Source organism: Punica granatum, chromosome 1 (genome assembly GCF_007655135.1).
Source record: "Punica granatum isolate Tunisia-2019 chromosome 1, ASM765513v2, whole genome shotgun sequence".
Classification (NCBI taxonomy): domain Eukaryota; kingdom Viridiplantae; phylum Streptophyta; class Magnoliopsida; order Myrtales; family Lythraceae; genus Punica; species Punica granatum.
Window position 1 is genome coordinate 12,824,010 of NC_045127.1, and position 20,883 is coordinate 12,844,892.

Below are 20,883 nucleotides of genomic sequence, written 5' to 3' on the forward strand. Positions count from 1 at the left end.
ATACCTATGATATAAATATGTTAAAATAAGTATATATTTCTTTTGATAATATACGACATGGTGGGTTACCTTTAATATTGTTTTTTCACTCACCCTATTGGTGAAATTCAATTTCCATTCGAATGAATGGAACTTTTTCACGTAGGATTTCTGCTACTTTAACGTATGCATGTTTCTGCACTCTTAATTAAACTGTCACTCGAACTGCTGAGGCAGAGTTTCACAAAGCTTCCACCGTTTAATGGCCTCATTTTTGTGCTGCTGGACAGCTCATTTTCGTTACACTATCCCAATCACTCAAAAATAAACTACTTTCCGATTTTTTTTTTGTAAATTGATTTTACTTCAGAAACCGTTTACGTTAAACAAATTAATAAGACTCTGTGGGCGGCATCTCGAATAAAACCAATTATGGTCGATTCTCGAGACTCAAAGAGAACTAGTTTCTTGCTCCGCAGGATAGTACGAAGTACGAGTATATGAGAGCACTCATGATATCTGTTGGGACCAAGAAAATCGGGTTGGTGTCATGAGCAATCCATGTGTGAGTTGTCATGAAGAATCCACGAAACTTGATCCACAGACCAGCACGAACACCTGCACAAGGGGAACTCGGTGGTGCTGTCCCGATTTCCTTCTCCGACGCCCAAGTAAGAATGAGTGTTATGTGTGAGGGAAAAGTATACGAATGAATGATCCCCTTAAAAATATTTATGTAACATGTATTTATAGAGAGTTTAGAGATAGATTATATTACCATCATAGAGAGATACTCCATATATTATTGAATTCCATATCTTGATATATTAGGAAGTATATCTTTGAATTGTTAGAATTACCCTTAGTAGGATGACCCTCTTAAACGGGCATCGCTGATGGACCTCGCTTGAGGATTCTAGGCTTGCGTTGCACAGCAGCAGATTGGACCTCTAATGAGGTCACAGGGATCGTTGGGCCTTTTGGGCCTTACCGGGTTGGGGTCCAAAATCATGTCCCCAACATTGCTCCCTTACTCGGGCATGTGCTTTGCGAGTGGTCGAGAAGACATCAGACACGTGTCATCCAGTGATTCACAAAGCATACCCCACGATAAACACAGCGGGGCAGTCATGGAGCTGTTGGATCAACATTGATCCAATGGTAGATGGAGGGTCAATTTGCTTCAAATCCCTCCATGCTCCCCTAGCCGTTAGATTACAGGTACCATGCGCCTCTCTAGCCTTTAGATCTCCAGTCGTTTCATCTTCAGGGCGTGTCAGAGATAATGATGATGGGAAACCGTCACATCCCACGACTTTTGGCATTCCAGTGGGATTTTGGCGGGATTCCGGCATCTACAAAAGGTTTCATTTAGAAGATTTCTGCACTCTTACTCCCCATTGCATTCTAAGATTCTGTCAAATTTAGTCAACTTAAATCCTCTCCGCTTACATCTTCTCGATGGCTTCTCGCAACAGAGACAGGAGCACTTCTAATGCTTGGACTAGGCCTTCCTCTCGGTCAGAAGAGACACGAGAGGTCTTCGCTTTTAACCAAATCACCAAGGACGAATTAAAGGAAGTGGTGATGCTAGGCTGCCTATCTGACCAAGAGAACCCTCATCTCCCAAATCCGTATTGCAGACTGGACAACCCTGTAGAAGGCCAGATTCCCATTTGGCCCGATGACATTGAAGCAGGGCTTCGTGGGCCTCTCCATGAAGATATCATCGCTTTGTGCAGGCTGTTCATTATTACCCCGACACAATTAACTTCAAACTCATGGAGACTTGCGTACTACAAGCTTCATGGGATCAAGCACTTTCTTAACTCTTTTCTTCAATTTTATCGACTAGTGGAGAATCCCAAAGGGTTAAGGCACGAATATTATTTCACCCCTTGCCAGGGTAGGACAAAAATCTCACAAGATTATCATTAGACTAACTATAACTGGCGGAAGAAGTGTTTCTTCATTGGGATAGTGAAACCATGGGGAGGAAATGAGCCCAAGGTATGGTGCGAAACCGCCCCTGACTTTGACCCTACGCTCACTGCTATGGACGTTTTAAAGATATTAGTTAAATCGAATGAGGGGAATCCAATTAAGGCCCATTCCATCAAGGACACGCATACCATCGAGGCCCTGGTTGCCGCTGGTCTTACATCAAACATGCCCTCTTTCATTACTTGGGTACGTTCCAACCCTTCTGACTTTTCCTTGTGCTGTTCCATCGTTAAATTCCCACATTCTTATTATTGTTTCTTCAGGAGCGTTGCTATCAAACCCCAACCCCTGTGGTCGTACAAGCCACATCACCTACGGTTGTCACGAGGCGGCCTTGGTCAAGTGAGGAGGGGAGGCTTCCTCAGCCGTCGCTCAAAGGAAAAAGAAAGTAAAGATGGGGTGGAATCCAGCATCGTCATCATCGAAACCCATGAAAACGTCGAGGAGGCCAACAACCAAGCACTTGGGCTTCGGCAATTGGGGAATGCCACTAGTGAGCAAACCAGCTGGTAGCAACCGGAGCGGATACATGCCTCCAGCCAGCTAGTCTATTATGGAAGACTCCTCCATTAACGACCTCAACATCCCTGGTCAACTTCTAGAGTTCATTTATCTGCCCAAAGATAGGCGATATAGGAGAAGTTTGTCCTACCTTCCACCCAAGCAGAGAATAGACACTTACATGCAAGACGAGATACACGTAAGTAGCTGGCATTGCATATCTTTTACTCGTTCGCTACATAAATCCCATATTGTTTTCAACGTGAAGACCTTCCACAATTGCTTCGAGCTTTATGAGATTACTGTCGAAACCTAGCCCAGCTTGAGGAGTTTAAGAAGTCCGAAGAGCGTCTCCTGGCCTATGCGATAGAAGTAGAGACTTCACTCAAGGCTATTGAGGCAAAGTTAAGCTTCTCCGAGCATCGGATTGCAGAGCTTAAGGCTGAGGTGGAGGCAAGAAAGAAAGAGGCTGCACAACTTCGCCTAGAGAAGGATAATGCCCTTCATGAACTTGAAAGGGTATTCGCAGCGACAGCTGATGCTCAAGAGGAGGCTCCCGAGGAGAGAAGAAAAGCAGTGGAAGAGGCCGTCGCTTTTTGTTGAGGGGAATATTCGGCCGCGTATTTGAGCTGGGCCTTGTTTAAACTGGCCAAAGGCATCAGAGAGGAACTCCGCGAGAAAGACCCCCAAATAGACACGCGAAGGTACGAGACCTTTAGTCCAACAAGGCTGCTTTTGGGGGAACTTGGGTCTCCTGTGGGGAATGCAAGCAGCCAAAGTTTGCCCCTTGCTATGGATGAGACTCCGGTTGGGGCTATTACCATTGCCGAAGATTCGAAAGGCGTTGTTGACCTTCGCCAAAAAACTTAACAAAACCCCTAGCGGACCTAGCAATTTTCCAGCTTAAGTCCACTGAAGAAGTCCTTCAAGCTGAAGGTGAAGCCACCTCTTCTGGTGTACGAGAATGAAACCTCTATCTCTGCGTTCCTTGTACTTGGACCCTCATGCCCTTTACTTTTTTCAGTTCTGTATTGCTTAAAAACAATCAAACTCTATTTGTAATCCTCACAGAAATTAGGTAAGGTCACACCGAGAAGAGAATGTAGATAAGGGAAAGGAAACTTTTATTTTTCATTCATATGAGAGCTACTGGGTACACCACAAAAGAGAGTAGATAAAAGCTTAAAGAAAGAAAACTGTAATTGCTATAAACGTGCAAAACAGAACAACTACATACATGCTTAGAATCCCTTAAAAACAACAAACTGAGAAACCAAATAATTGCTGACACATGTACTAACAAAAAAAACTGACATGACTAGAATGGTGCAGTAGCTCGCTGCAACTCCAACACTCCTCCTTGAATTAGTTGCTATTGCACACGCCAATCTTCTCCCTTAGATATTCAAATCTCTCAATATGAAATGACTTAGTAAAGATATCTGCAAGTTGATCCTCAGTTCTGCAATATACAAGCATGACTTCACCATTTTGCTGCACTTCTATAAGAAAATAGTACTTCACCTTAAAATGTTTAGTCCTTCCATGAAAAACAGAGTTTGCCAAAGTGGCTTGATTGTCCCAATAGACTTCAGTTTCTTTCTCTAAACTTAGATTCAGATCTTGCATCAGCTTCCTCAACCAAAGTGCTTGATTTGTAGTTGTTGTTGTTGTTGTTGCTATAAAGTCTGCTTTAGTAGTGGACTGAGCAACTATTTCCTACTTTTTAGAACACTAAGAGAAACAAGCTGATCCCAAAGTGAAACAATATCCATAAGTACTCTTCATATCATCTGCATAGCCTACCCAATCACTGTCTGAGAAGCCAAATAGCTTAAATTCCTTGCTCTTCTTGAACTTTATCCCATATGAAGATGTCCTTTTAAGATATCTTAGAACTCTTTTTCGCAGCCACCAAGTGCAATTCACTAGCACAATTCAGGAACCTCGAGAACGCATTGACAACCAATCGAATGTCTGGTCTGGTTGCTGTCAAATACATCAGACAGCCTATTAAGCTTCTTTAAACTGCTACATCTGCAGGTTCTGCCCCATCATCCTTCTACAACCTTTCTCTTAGGTTCATCTGAGTCCCTACACTTCTGCATTCCTCCAAACTGAGTCTTTTCGAAATCTTCTTTAAATACTTTCTTCGATAGATGAAAATCTATATCTGAGCCTGTTTAATCTCCATTCCCAAAAAATAGGCCATTTCTTCAAATCTATCATTTCAAAAACCTTCATCAGATCCTGCTTTAATTTTTTGATTTCTTCATCAGATCCTGCTTTAATCTTTTGATTTCTTCATCATTTCCTGTCACAAGCAAATCATCCACATACAGAGAGATGACAATCTTACTGCTGCCAGCTCTCTTCACATATAGGTTCAATTCACTTAAGCATCTTTGAAAGCCTAAGTTCCTCAGATACTTGTCAATCTTGTTGTGCCAGACTCTAAGAGCCTGATTCAGACCGCACAGAGCTTTCTTCAACTTATACACCTTGTTTTCTTGACCTTTGACCCAAAAACATTCAAATTGCTCAATATAGATTTCTTTCTCGAGCACACTATTAAGAAAAGCAAACTTAACATCAAGCTGGTATACCTTCCAGCCCTTTTCTACTGCAATTGCAAGTAGCAATCTGATGGTGTCAAGTTTAGCCACATGAGCAATGATCTTTGAGTAGTCCACACTCCAAACTTGTGCATATCCCTTTACCACAAGCCTGACCTTGTACTTGTTGACAGAACCATCAAGATTTAATTTGGTCATGTACACCCATTTCACTCCTATGATCTTCCTGTCTTTAGGCCTATCAACTAGCTTCCATGTTCTATTTTTCTCAATCATGTCCAGTTCTTCCCTCGTTGCTTTCATCTACTCCTGATCTGACTTAGCATCTTCAAAGCATGATGGCTCGAAGTACTGCAACATTGCATCTCTAATAGATCTCATCCAATGGTCTGGTGCCCCTCATAGGATAGTCATAAACAGTATCCTCTATCTCTACTACCTTCTCTCTTAACTACTGTGGTGATTAGTTCTGCTGAGTTATAGTCTTTTCTCTTTCACTGCCTTCTGTCCAACTTCACTTCTCCTCTTCTAAGAAGATGACATCTCTGCTAACTATCACCTTCTCAGTTTGAGGTTGAAACACCCTATAGGCCTTAGACTGCTTACTATATCCAACAAAAATACCAAGCTCAGATTTCTGATCCAATTTTCTTCTTTTTTCCTAAGGTACATGTGTGTAACATACACAAACAAATACCTTTAAGTTTTTCACAGATGGCTTAACGTCGTGCCAAGCCTCATAAGTTGTATTCTTCTCCAATGCTTTGGTAGGCAGTCTGTTTAGCAGAAAAACAATAGTGTTTGCTGCTTCTACACAGAACCTCTTTGGCATTTCCTTTTCCTGCATAAGACAACCATTTCCATTAAGGTTCTGTTCTTTCTCTCACTGACTCTATTTTGCTGTGGAGAGTATGGAGCAGTGAATTTGATGCGGCAGAAGATTGACAAATCGGTACCTCGAAAAATAAGTTCTGACGACCTTGTCTCGAGGGAAAACGATCTCTAGAGCACAACTCACGGCCTTTGGCCGTGAAGAGACGAGATTTAGGCCGAATTCCATCCTTTATGGCCTCAAACGGGCATTTTTAGGTTATTTGGGCGTTTTTGCAATTTTAGAAAAAGTTTATGTCTTTCGTGTAATTTAGGCCTTTTAATTTCTATTTAAGCATTGTAAAACCCTAGGGTTTAACAGTTGTCTTTTTGATCAGTCAATAAAATTCGGAGCTACCGTGCTCTTTGCCAATTCTCGGATTCGATTCGAGTTGGATGTCAATTTCCTAGGAATTCGAAGAATCAATAGGGATTGAAGGTCGTAGTTCCGGTATTCTGCGGAATCAACGGGTCCGTGACAGGTTGTTTGCGTGTACGCTACGTCAGTTGGTATCAGAGCCAGGTTAGGAATCCTATTCGACGACGCATTGTGGAGAATCATTTGGAAGGAGATGCCTGTGATTTGGAGGTGGTGGAGTTGCGTCGTCAGATTGAGGGGCTGCAACAGCATCTCGAGCGTTATGAAGCTTGTTGTGCTAATAATGATGACGAGGATGGCAATCCTTTTCATCGCAATCGTGTTTATAAATCGAGTGACAATTCATTTACGCGTCAAGTCAACTGACAGAATCAAGATCTACCAATGAGAAGTTTCAGTTTCATGCCAGCATATTATGTCGAAGACATATCATATGATGAAGCCAATCCAGTTTTCGATATATATCCAGATGAAGATCAGGAAGAAGTTGCAGAATTTGTATTTGATGATCAAGGAAAACCAACGTCTGTTGTCAACAAATCCTTATGAAAGGATATTGGAGGTGATAAACCTTTTCATTATTGTGCTCAGATTGATGATATTCTAGATGAAGAAATTTCCAATGCAAATAAAGATGCATGGATGCTTACAGTGCCGATTTCAGAGGTTATTCAGTTGCTAAAGTTGGTCGAAATTCACGTGACTCGATCAAGAAAGCAAAGATTCAGTGAAAGTATCTATTGGCTAAGAGGTGTACGGAATTTTATGTACGAATAGAACAACTACATACATGCTTAGAATGCCTTAAAAACAACAAATTAAGAAACCAAATAACTGCTGGCACATGTACTAACAAAAATAACTGACGTGACTAGAATGGTGTAGTAGCTCTGATGCAACTACTTTGGACATATCATGGCCTTAATGAAGAGCATTTTCCTCTATCTCACGATTATGTATGCTTAATCCATTTGCATGTCACAGTGTGTCTACGCAACCCGTGAAGCATTCAAGCAAAGCGACGCATGAAGAACTTTAGGTTGTGATAAATGGCCTAAGCAAGGAGTAGTACTATACCACTCCCCCCTCCAAAATGACTTATGTGGTGACTGATACCACTAAGTCTCTCATATAGGCATAGCGTGATATAGGTACCTTGCACCATTATTTATGTTATCTGAATGTCGGATCGACTCATATCGTCACTGATACCACTCTCGAGTGATAAGTGACATTACTCGATCACCCTTTTGAGCGAAGTGAATGTGTGCGGTTACTGATACCGCTCTCGAGTGATGGTTGATATCACTTGAGCACCTTTTGGAGCGAAGTGAAGGTGTGCGGTTACTGATACTGCTCTTGAGTGATGATTGATATCACTCGACCACCGTTTTGGAGCGAAGTGCAAGTCTCATGTTTCCTTACGCGTTCCGTATCCAAAGGCCTTACTCCTTGCTTCGTAGTGGCATGCTCTAACACAGGGTTAAAACATATACAAAAACATCTTGGATAAATGCTCATAAGAGGCTTTTATTAATAAGGAATGTATCCTTCGCATAACAAGTACTGTCATCGGACAAAAAAAAGGGACGTACGAGATGTTAGACATCTAAGATTATATTTTCTATTTTGTAGGGATTTCGTTATGTTTCTTAGATCTTTAAATAGGGAAATTATCTCTAGAGGATATTAGAGATAATTCTAGAATATCTATAGAATATTTCAAATTATCTATAGAATATTTCAAGGGGACATATTCTAGGATTGTATTTGGATATCTTTGAGATATTGGAAGGATATTGCATCCATTTAAGGGGAAGGGTTTTGTATCAAGAACACGTTGCGCGAGAATCACGGATAATCTTCTGGTGGCTCTTATGGTGGCAGCAACAACAGAGCAGTTTCATCCTTACCTTTGTCGGTGAATGATCTGCGTCAGGACCTGGAATCAAATATGGTCAGTTTTTGGTTTTTTTTTTGTCAATGTCTCTCGAAATATATATAACATAGTTTTTCTTCCATATATAGATATCACTTTGATTGCTTACTGTATTATAAAGTAGTTATGGGTCACTAGCTCCCAACATACACAATATGCCACGGTTATGTGTGTTCAATTCAATTAAGTTCCATGAACTTTCATGGACGGTACCCCACGATTCACAAAGTCGGGTGTCGCCTGAAATCAGCAAAGAGCTTATACAGGAAAACTGTCCAATTCACGTTTGAGGAAGCAATGATCTCATCTCATCTGTCTGCTCTGAAATACATCCTATGTTTTTACAAAGTTGACAAGTTGATTCTGCGAGCGATCTCCAGAAAAATCAATGACAAGGAAAGAAACTTCTACTGATTGATCATTTCTGTCATGGGCAATGGCAGGATCATCTTTTAGCAACACAGAGCAGCAAAAATAAAAGGTGTATCATTGTCGCGGATTCAATTCCCTCACAGCCAATGACTACGGGATCATTAAGAGACCATCAGTTTACCCCATCCAGTCCGTCATGGGGCTATCGAAGGAGGAGAGGAGTCTTTCGGGGATGCAGCCTTTGCTAAGCTGTTTCTACTCGGGCTTGATCGTGCTATTGAGTATTGATGATCACACAATACTCTCAACCCTGGCGATAGTGGGTGGGCCACAGTGTCGTCGTCTGGAGTGTTGTCCCGGATACTCGCTGCCTTTTGACACGGTGTCAACAGGTTCCGTTGATCTTTTGATGGTCTCCTCCAATTCAATGGTAGTTTTCGACACTCAAGAGACCACAAAGTGGATAGATACGTGGTAGATCCATCGGTGTCATTCGTGTACCAATGGATCAGGGATCATCAAATAGATCATCGGACCAAGATGACACCATGTCGACTTGCGGCCGATGTTGGCTACAGCTTTCAAATGATTAGACTGTGAACCACCCACAATTACGAAGAGCGGAAACAATGAGTTAGCGTCGGTACAGAGCGCAGCACGCAGACCTTCCACTTCCAGTTCGCCGCTGCTTCATCATTCCGGGTAGGCTTGTCAAGAGACAAGCATTAGCCCTGCCCCTTTTTGGAGCGTTTGAACTGCATTCCCCGGTCACCCACTTGGGCCCCTCCTCACCGAGGATGCCGTATCATCAGCAATCCAGAGAGATGACATCAACGAGAGCATTTTCATCACGGGCAGGCAACGCGACCACTGGCACCGTCACCACCACCCTTTGATCAGTTTCCTCCACTTTGAAGCCATCAACAGTTTCGCACTAGAAGGCAGCCATTCAACCATCATAACAGGAAGAACTGACAGTGATCAGTTTGAGCATTTTTTTTTTGTCTTAAATATATCGCCAACCTTTTTTTTTTCCGTCATAAAATCATGAACTTTGATCATTTAAAGACACCGAGATCACCGTTTGTGAGCAATTATTGCTTTAGAGCCAATCAAAATCTGTTCCCCATAATAGTGGGTTGGAATGTATTATAATATTTGGTCGAACCAACTTCTTGTTTAGAAATTGATTAATCCGACCTATTTTGTTCTTTATTATTCTACTTTATAAGAGCATATCAATTGATAACATTGCTTTCATAAATAATTAGATCGATGGATACACTTTATAATTCAAACAAAAGGAACCAATCATAACCACTTTGTAAACGCCATGACTTTGCAATACCTTTTCCGCAACAATTCTTGGTGTGTGCTATATTTTAAGTCAAGTCACGCTGTTATGATCATTAGAAGATAAACCTTTCCCTTTTAACATTAGGTCCACCAAAAACCGGTATATGCTCAAATAAATATGTTCTTCACAAAATTAATATGCCGATTATATATTAGTGTGGGCCAATTGTAATTCTTGTTGTAACTAATATGTTCTTTATAAGTTAACACAATTATCTTCACCCTCGCAACCAGGATATTTCTTTTAAATAAAGTTGAAATATAAAACTAATTATAAATTGTAAATAAAAATAAATGTGAAAATAAAGTTGATTTAAATAAATTATAACAATTAAAAATATATAAAATAAAATTATGTTTTTATAAAAAAACAAAAATAAAATGAATTTATAAGGTTGGTTTTTTCTGTAATTATAAAACAATGACAAATAAAGTAAATTCCAAATATTCCAAAATAAATAAAATAAAGAATAAAATAATTGTAAATATTGCAAAATACATCTTAAATTAATTATTAATATAAAATGGTAATATTATAAAATAAATATTTTGAAACAACTACGTTAAATAAAAAATAAATAGTTATTTATTTGTTAAGGCTAAATATTGCGAATTAAATATTGTAAGAATAAATACTATTTTTAAATATTGTAAAATAATACTTATTTTTATGTATTATTGATTGTGAAATAAAATATTTAACTATAAATATATTATAAAATGAATATTGTTATCATAAATAAATAGATGTAAAGTTGAAATAAAATAATTCTAAAAGGTTAATAAATATATAAATTATTTGAAAATAAGGCAGATTGGATGTCAAAAAATAAATTATAATTTCACCTAAATAAGAATAAAATTTTGTACATTTTTTAAAAGAGAGATGGAAAGGCAATTGTTGCCATAGAGGGACGGAGGAGCTAGGGGCATCGGCACGCGACTCCGACTCCACCGCTAAGGTCATAGGCGCCCACAAAGGACATAGGCAATCTCAAAGGTGGGGTCGGGGCCGAAGCCCGATTCCCCTAGCCCCCCGAATCGGCCAAGATCGCAACCTTGAGATCTCGGCCAATACGAGGGCTAGGGGCGCCAAACGGCGACCTGGACTCCGCCTCGACGCCAATGACCTCTCGGAGGTGGGGTCAAAGCTACCAACTGACACCCCCAACTCCTCCCTCACCTCCGATTTGCTTGAGACGACTTTTTTTTCTTTTTTTTGTTTTATAATTTTTGAAAAGTAATATGAATTTGGCCAAAAAATTGTAAATAGCCAGTTTATTTGGTTGACTAAAAACCCAATTTATCAAGTTGGGTTAGTAAGGGATGACTTGACGCTGTGTGATTGGTACTTGTAGCAAGACGAACGGGGAATAGCTCTATAATATAGGGGGCAAAATTCATGAATGCAAAATATAAAGGATAATCTATACTAATATATAAAGACAGAGATTGGCTTTTCGTCTCACTTTTTCTTTCCATATTACTCTTAACATATCATTTCTATTTATAAAAAATAGTTTGATTTGAGATATAATAATATATTCATATTACAAATAAATACCGCTCTCCACCTTTGTCACAACTCGATATTTCGGCAGAGTTTCACCTATCTTACCTCGATATCCATTATCACATACACTAGTCATATAAAGACCTGTTTCCATAATTTTTTCAATCTATATATATAACCGATCTAGCAAGTTTTTACATGTATATATTTATAGATAGATATATTCCAACAAAGCTACCTCACTAAACCAACTAAACAAAAGTTTCAAGTCGTAACATATTAAGTACATTCTATACAAAAAGAATACTTATCTAATAACTAAGACTCCTACCTAGTTCTCCGAGTTGATCCCAAATATCCAAAAAGTTCTCCTGTGTTAATATTCTAGCTCCTAGCTCATCTGGAAAAATATATGCAGGGCGTGAGCTGCATATCAGTAAGTACTATATTCCAAAGTAAAATGAATTAATATTAAGTAATAAATATATTTTTAAGCAGCCAAATATTCCTATAGATAATACTAGTATAACCAAGTCCGTCATTTAATTCACAAATATTGTAAGAATAAATACTATTTTTAAATATTGTAAAATAATACTTATTTTTAAGTATTATTTATTGTGAAATAAAATATTTAACTATAAATATATTATAAAATGAATATTATTATCGTAAATAAATAAATGTAAAGTTGAAATAAAATAATTCTAAAAATTTAATAAATATTTAAATTATTTGAAAATAAGGCAGACTGGATATGTCAAAAAATAAATTATAATTTCACCTAAATAAGAATAAAATTCTATACATTTTTTAAAAGAGAGATGGAAAGGCAATTGTTGCCACAGAGGGACGGAGGAGCTGGGGGCATCGACGCGCGACTGCGACTCCACCTCTAAGGTCATAGGGGCCCACAAAGGACATAGGCAACCTCAAAGGTGGGGTCGGGGCCGAAGCCCGATTCCCCTAGCCCCCCGAATCGGCCAAGATCGCAACCTTGAGAACTCGGCCAATACGAGGGCTAGGGGCGCCAAACGGCGACCCCGACTCCGCCTAGACGCCAATGACCTCTCGGAGGTGGGGTCAAAGCTACCAACCGACACCCCCAGCTCCTCCCTCACCTCCGATTTGCTTGAGTCGACTTTTGTTTTTCTTTCTTTTGTTTTATAATTTTTGAAAAGTAATATGAATTTGGCCAAAAAATTGTAAATAGAAAGACAAACCAGTTTATTTGGTTGACTAAAAACCTGGTTTATCAAGTTGGGTTAGTACGGGATGACTTGACGCTGTGTGATTGGTACTTGCAGCAAGACGAACAAGGAACAATTCTATAATATAGGGGGCAAAATTCATGAATGCAAAATGTAAAGGATAATCTATGCTAATATATAAAGACAGAGATTGGCTTTTCGTCTCACTTTTGCTTTCCATATTTACCTTTAACATATAATTTTTATTTATAAAAAATAGTTTGATTTGAGATATAATAATATATTCATATTACAAATAACTACCGCTTCCACCTTTTTTCCTCTCCCTTCCTCCTATCTCCTCTCCCTCCCTCTCCCGTCTCTCATTCTTCCTCTATCCCACGTCTCTTACCTCTCTCACCCTCCCCCCTCACAGACACAAACAAATATTTCTGTTCAGGTACAAAAACAATTTTGTCGCAATTATTTATTAAATTGATCTATTTTATCGATATTACGTAAAATATTTAATTTAATCTATGTGTCGCAGAAATCATTGTCGATATTCTTTTTTTTATGCCCTTGCGTAGCGTAGGTGCATTTGTGTTGTAAGTATAAGGGACAAAATATGTAAATTATGGACGGACATGATTAAAAGTTTGAAAATTCAATGGATTAGATTAATGTAATAGCATAGTATAGAATAGTGCGTACCATACCGTGGTAGAATCACCTTGAAAAAAAAAAACTAAAAGTTTGAAACTTCCATTATTTATTCCTTGAAATTAAACCCCAACTGTCTAACTTCCTAAAATTTACCACCTTGAACTCCTTTTTACGGAAAAAGTAAAAACACATAAATATCCTTCAATCAAAACGAAAACTCAGGTTATTTACCGAAGAAAAAAGAAAAAGAAAAAGAAAACTCAGATCTCGTAGGAAAACAGCAAAGCAAAAGGATAAAGTTTCAAATATTTAGGTTAATATATATTAATTTTAATATTAATATTGATATGATTAGATATTGTTTTCTTATCATGAACAAAAATTTCAAAATAATTAAATATGATCTAGATGATAAAATTTTGTCAAAAAATTCAAAGATATTCAGTTATGTTGAAAGTTTCATTCAATTTTAAAAGTTCAAAAGTTTTTTATTTATTAAATATCATATGTAACTAACAACATCTCATTAGAATTTAAGGAAAAGTTCTATTTTATTCAGATCTTATAATAAAATATCTTATGAAATTTTAAAAAATAAAATTTTTAAAAAGTACTATAAAAATTGAAAACATTCAAAAAATCATTAAAATTTCATTCATTAGTCCGGACATTTTGATACCATCTAGCAAATACCACAATGTCTTTACTTATATATATATATATATATATATATATATCTCGACAAATCTGCATCGGACTGCTGTGTTACTAAATGGAAATATTAGCTTGGAGTCTTATCTGATTTGTCCTCTATTCATCAAATAGATTTCTCCTATCCACCAAAAACAGAAAAGATTTGTCCTCCTCTCTAATGAAATTCAGATAGATCCGGTTCACAAGCGCTGTGATATCTTGAATACACACACACACACACACACACACACATATATATAGGCCAAAAAAATACATATCTTTCAAAGATTCATTTAAAAATAACCGCTCTATACAATAATCAGCGAGGTAGAAAAAGTTAGCATATATATATATATATATATTTCAATCTTTGGATCATAAATCTAAAACAATTTCCCTATTGATGCGTATATTTTTTTTTCTACAACAACAATGGAGCAACACCAGGATCCTTCCCTGCATGTTGTGATCATCGTTGCAGAGTCAGCATCGCTTCCTTGCCGAGTTTCAACAGCTTTACCAGGACACTAACCACACCTCACTAAGCGAACAGAATGATTCTCAGTCTTCAGACGCCTCTTCCTGGGACTGCTGATGATATCGTTCGCTCTGCAAGGAGAGCAGCCCAAAGTTGGTGTCTGGGTAATGCTGTTGAGTCTCTGCAGGGAAGTACGAATCAGGCAAACGAGGACTGCATCTCTGAATTAGATTTCAGATGTCGATCTTGATTGTATAAATGGATGAAATTTTCATTCATCGTTTATTCCACTTCCTCTTTGGTATCGTTTTCTAACATGGTCTGCTCGTGATTGCAGTGGCTAGCCAATTGGGTACTGATGATGCCGATAATAAAATGTTCAATCAATGTCACGGTCACTTGGTATGGGCCCCTGAGCAGAAACCCTGTCCTCTGGTCCCGTATTAACATTAACTACACAATCTTTATCAGCGTTCTCCTTAAACCATTCAGAGCAATGCTTTTGCGTTTTACTAGAGAGAGTTTTTTAATCCAGATCAACGGAGATCGGACAGTTCTCATCATACTCATCCGTTGCTCTGCATTCGCCAATTTCTACACAGGAACCTGTCTGGAGGAACCAAATTGACTCAAGAGCCCATGCTTTTATGGTTTGATATCCGGCACGGTTTTGATACTTATGCCTTGGGGCCGGGATATTAGAAGGCAGACTATGGGGGCCACACAGATGGTGTATCAGGTTTCTCCATGTGGGCCAAGATATTGTGCTGATTTCGAGAAACAACATAGGGATTTCCTCTCTATCAAAGTCTGTTGATGATGTACTTTAACAAGCATCTGCATCTTATATGTTTGGAGCTCGTGGTTGCACCAACACTATAGTAATTGATCTAGAAAACTGGCAATGCTTCTCAATAACGTGCAAAGGTCAGAACTTTCTATCTATGTTGGGAAAAAACTGAAGTATTATCTAAAATGGGTACAATTTCCTACTACAGTTTGACACGAATGAAATTTTCCCCTGATTCCTCAGCGTACAATACTTTCGAGAATGTTATTTTTCCAAGATTTCCTGAACTTTGCTTCCAAAATGGGTTGTCAGTTCCAGAATGTTATTCTGTTCATTTGTCAGTTCCAAAACTATGTCTGAGGACATTACTAGTTCACTACTTACCCCAGCATGGAGTTATCCATAAAAAGAATGATTCCTGACTCTGTCACAGAACGTACCTGTTCAACTGTTACGATTTGTTTATGATAGCAACTTTCTGATTGTCCTGAATCAGGATGGGCTTCATCGGGTTATTGTACCTCAGAATCTCCACATGAACCAGCAGGGCACGAAAAACTTTTCCACGTTATCGAGCATCTGCATCCTTCCTTTCTCACTGCTGTTTCTGGTCGGGACAGAAGATGGCTACTTGAGGATCTGCTGCTAGGTGCATGTTAAGAACGCTAGATGATAGTAGGATAAAAATTGGAGGCATCTCTTGTAAAGCTATTCATTTATTTATTTATTTTCAGTGTGTATACATATAATGTTTCTACTCGCAAAAATTTGTAAAGTTGTGACGCTCTTAGTTTCAATGGCAATGCATCTCCCTGCGTCTTGTTATCGGCATTGTTCTCTGACCTAAAAGGTACTTCTGAGTTCTGCCTCTTGCTCTACTCGCAGTTCTGAACGTTCTCTGATGGTTGCAGCTGAAGAAGAATCTTTCCGGGCTCTCATCTACCACTTCCAATTGCTGCCTCCCTCAACTCAACCTCCACCTCCTCCTCACTCGGCTTCATCATTTCAGGGGATGGCATTGCTCCGGCTTAGGATGGTTTCAATGGATTGCCATTATTGTTCGTGTTAGGATGATCTGAGGGGAATTGATCAGATAATGACCCAGCCATTGCTGATGAGTAGTTGAAGATGTGTGAGTTGAGTAATCTAAAATCTGGTATTATAGGTAAAAAAAGGTCTTCGACAATGCCTTTAATTGTTAGAAAGTAGGGGTGTGCGAGTCTGAGTATCATGTATTTTTTAAGGCATCTGGATCCTAAAGGCCAGTTTCAAGATTTTGGAATCGGGTCATATCATGATGAGATCTAGAATCGGACTCCACCTGTAACCTGTATTATACCACAGATTCGGAATATCATGTAGAAACCTATATATATATATATATATATACACACACATATATATACTAGTCGTTTAACCCATGCATTACACGGGATAGTACAACAATCTGAAAAGAAATTATAATTAAAAATTAAAAAGAAAAATTCATTCGAGAGTCAAAAGTAAAACAAACATAATAAATAAACAAACAAGTTTCTTCATGTTTATTGGTAGACGAACTTACATTCTAAGAGCTTATGTATAGAGGTAGCTTTTCAAGAGATCAAAATCACATCACCAACCTTAAGAAAGAATATGAGGAGAAAAAAAAAGTTATAGAAAAATAAAAAAAAATGAAAAATAATGATAAAAATGAGAGGAAAAAAATCAAAGTATAAATTTAATCAACTCGCTTCTAGTTATAGAAGTATTGTTTGAAAACTGAGTAGACCCATGTGTATTTATAGGTTGATACCTATTTATAACTGTCATATATAATCGAGATAAAATATAATATAATTTATTTTCCTCTTTTGGTTAATAAATCTGATTTGTTTTTTAAAAATAAAATATAATTCATATATATCTAGAAAATATTATCTAATCTATTTTTAAAAAATAGATATCTATAAAAATATATAATTTATATATACTTTTTCTTCATATATATATTGAAGGTTTTCTAGGTTACCATATATTAATATATTTATATTATGTATAAATATATATACTAATATATACTTATTTTCACATTAATATTGATGTGATGAATTATATTATTTTTTATTTTAGAAATTCAAGATGATTAAAAACTATCTATATAGATAATAAAATCTTCTTATTTATTTCAAATATGTTATATTATATATAAATTATAAAAATTAAAGAAATCAGATTTTATGATGAGATATCTTTAAAAATAATTTTAAAAACATAAATAATTAAATAAAAACCTAGAAAATTCGTTTTAAAAACATATGCTAATGTATACTTATTTTGATGTTAATATTTGATGTGATGAAATATTAAATTTAATTTTAAAAGATACAAGAATATTAAATAATATCTAGACATATAATAAAATCTTCTCATTTATTTCAAATACATTATGTCATATAAATTATAAAAATTAAAGAAATCAAGAAATCGGATTTTATGATGAGATATCTTTAAAAAGTATGTTTTTATTAAAAGTAATTTCAAAAATAAAAACAAACAAATAAAAACCTAGAAAATTCATTTCAGAAAATATATATTAATATGTATTTATTAAATTCCACTCAGAAACCTAGCGCTTCGAGGCCATCTATTAATATATATATATATATATATATATTATGTATAAATGTGTGCTTATTTTGATGTTAATATTTATGTGATGAGATATTAATTTTTATTTTAAAAAAATAACGATTATTAAATAATATCTATACATATTATAAAATCCTCTCATTTATTTCGAATACATTATTGTATATAAATTATAAAAATTAAAGAAATCAAGAAATCGAATTTTATGATGAGATATCTTTAATAATTATTTGTTAAAAGAAATCCAAATATAAAATAAAATAAAATAAAAGCCTAGAATATTCCTTTTAGAAAACATATGCTAATATATACTTATTTTGATGGTAATTTATGTGATGAAATCTTCTCATTTATTTCAAATAATATCTATATGTATAATAAAATCTTCTCATTTATTTCAAATACCGTATGTTATATAAATTAAAAAAATTAAAGAAATCAAGAAATCAGATTTTATGATGAGATATCTTAGAAAATACAATCCTAGAAAATTCCATTCAGAAAATTCATATTACCTTTAATTGGAGATCATTATAGTATCCAGAAGATTTTATGATATTTTCATCTTTTTTAAATGGAATATTGTAACCGACAATAATTTCAGAAGATTTTGTTGCTAATTTCATAATAAAAAACAATTTAAAATTTTAAAAACTCAAAAAATTAAGAAGATTTCATTCAGAAACAGAGCGTTCTAAGGCTATTTGCAGTGTTATCAGAACCGAACCGAATATCGAACCGATCGAGATATGAGTTCATGAATTTATGGGTTCAACCGGGGTTCGATGGGTCGGACCGCATATTTAATTATAAAATAAATAAATATTTATAATTTTAAGAAAATAATATAAAATATAAGAAAATAGTTGGAGAAGGAGAAGACTCCCCTCTCAAGTCTAAATCTGAAAAAAAAAATGAAAAAAAGAAGAAACCATGAACAGAATACTAGAGCCACAAAATAGAGCTGGCGCCAATTCCAATGGGGATAAGGTCGTCTTCTTCTCCTGCACCTCTTCACTCACTCTCCTCCTCCTCCTTCTGGCAAGGGTTTTGAGCTGAGCAGAAGAATGATCCAGGGAGAGAGAGAGAGAGATACCGTCATTCCATCACAAGCTTGGGAGTTGATTGAGCTTCGCCGATAAACCCTAGCGATGACTGTCCTCCAAGCTTCTCTCCTCATACTTTCTCCTATTGATCTATTTTCAAGTGAAAAACAAGAATTAGGGCAAGCCTGTGTACCAGTGGCTTTTCCGTTGAGCAATCGCAATAAGAGCACAAGCTGGAAGCAGAATAAGAGCCATCCTCCCTTTCTCTCCTTTCCTTTCAAGTCGAGCTACCTCGTTCCTTCTTCTCCTCGTACTAGGAAAAGGCATAAAAACTACAGAGCACTTCAATCGCAAGCAAGCTAGCATGTTTCGCGAAGCAACAATCAGATCGAACTTCCACCCCCCCACCCACCTCTCAAACTCAAGATGCCTCAAGGGATAACATCTGGAGTTTGGATACTATTGTCTTCAGGTCCGACTGCCCCGTGCTCCTCCACGGCTGTCTTTCTTTCCTCCCATTTTTGGTGCAAAGCCTTAATGGCTCTCATTTCTTCTTCATCTTCATCCTACTGTCTTCATCCTTATTCCAGTCTCCTTGGAAGCATCGTTATTACTTCCTTCCCCCTTGCTGGAGCCGTTCCGCTTCTCTCTCGTTATCAACCCATCCAACTGGCCGGCTCACATGGGTTCGATGGTTTGCCTAAAAACCGGCCGGTTTTTTGGGTTCACCGGTTTATTTATGCATTTTCGGTTTTTAAGCTAACCGGACCGGATAGAGGTCCAATTTCCGATTTGACCGGTCGCACCGCTCGGTCCGGCCGGTTTTGATAACATTGGCTATTTGGCTAGTCCACCTCGTACCTTGCTTATATATATATATATATATATATAAAATAAAAATCTATATGTTATATATTATATGTATATATAATAAAAATCTAGAAAATTCCATTCAGAAAATTCATATGGCCTTCAATTTGTAGTATCCAAAAGATTTTATGGTATTTTCGATTTTTTTAAATGGAATATTGTAACTGACAATAATTTCGGAAGATTTTGTTGAAAATTTCATAGTAAAAGATAAATTTTAAAAACTAAAAAAACCGAGAAAATTTCTTTCATAAACGAAGCATTCTGGGACCATCTGACTAGGTTCACCTCGTACCTTACTTATATATATATATCAATTTTATTATATGTATAGATACAAATATATATTTTTCTCTTCAAACACAATAATTAAAATACATAAAAAAAGAAAAAATATCATTCACATCATCTAGAATAACAAAATAAAACTAAACATCCACAATTAAACGAGTCTCGCTAGGGGAAGGCCGAAGGGGAAGAGGAAGAAGAAGCATGGACGATGATTAGTGACTCTTGGTTTAGACATAGGACTTGACTTTATTATATTTATCAAATATGAAATTCAAATTATTATAACATATATAAAAAAAAAAAGAAGAAACATGGTCCACTTACAAGTTCTGGGTACCCTACACAGTAGAATCGGAACTACAACCTGTTTTCACCGGTTCCTTAAATTGTTACCCTGACCCTACCCTATTTTTAGTTAGATTTACCCAGACTCTACCCTAACGGGTAGATTCTAACAGGTTTTAAGTCAACTCGTTACCTGTACACCACCCTTATTAGAAAGTTATATATTATTTAAGAAACATCTTTTTATATATTATTTTATTTTATAATTTTAAAAAGGCTCATTTGAATATGAAACAATTATTATTCTAGACTAGGATGCAACTCTCGCGTGTTGCTGCGGATAAGAAAAAATTTTCATCAATTTTTTAGTTTATCATAGTAGCTTGTGCGATGATCAACGTAGAGTATGACTGAAACTAATGACAAATTCAATTATATATAAAACGATGACGAC

General features: G+C 36.6%; 1 protein-coding gene across 1 annotated transcript in view; it reads left to right on the plus strand.

Moving 5' to 3' along the window:
• LOC116198673 (protein GFS12) overlaps positions 1 to 16,098 on the plus strand; it is a 54,681-nt gene extending 38,583 nt beyond the window's left edge. Inside the window, exon 16 of the mRNA XM_031528907.1 lies at positions 15,818 to 16,098. Coding sequence (XP_031384767.1) covers positions 15,818 to 15,955 — 138 coding nt within the window. The 3' untranslated portion in view covers positions 15,956 to 16,098. The remainder of the gene's footprint in view (positions 1 to 15,817) is intronic.
• Positions 16,099 to 20,883: the final 4,785 nt, after the last annotated feature.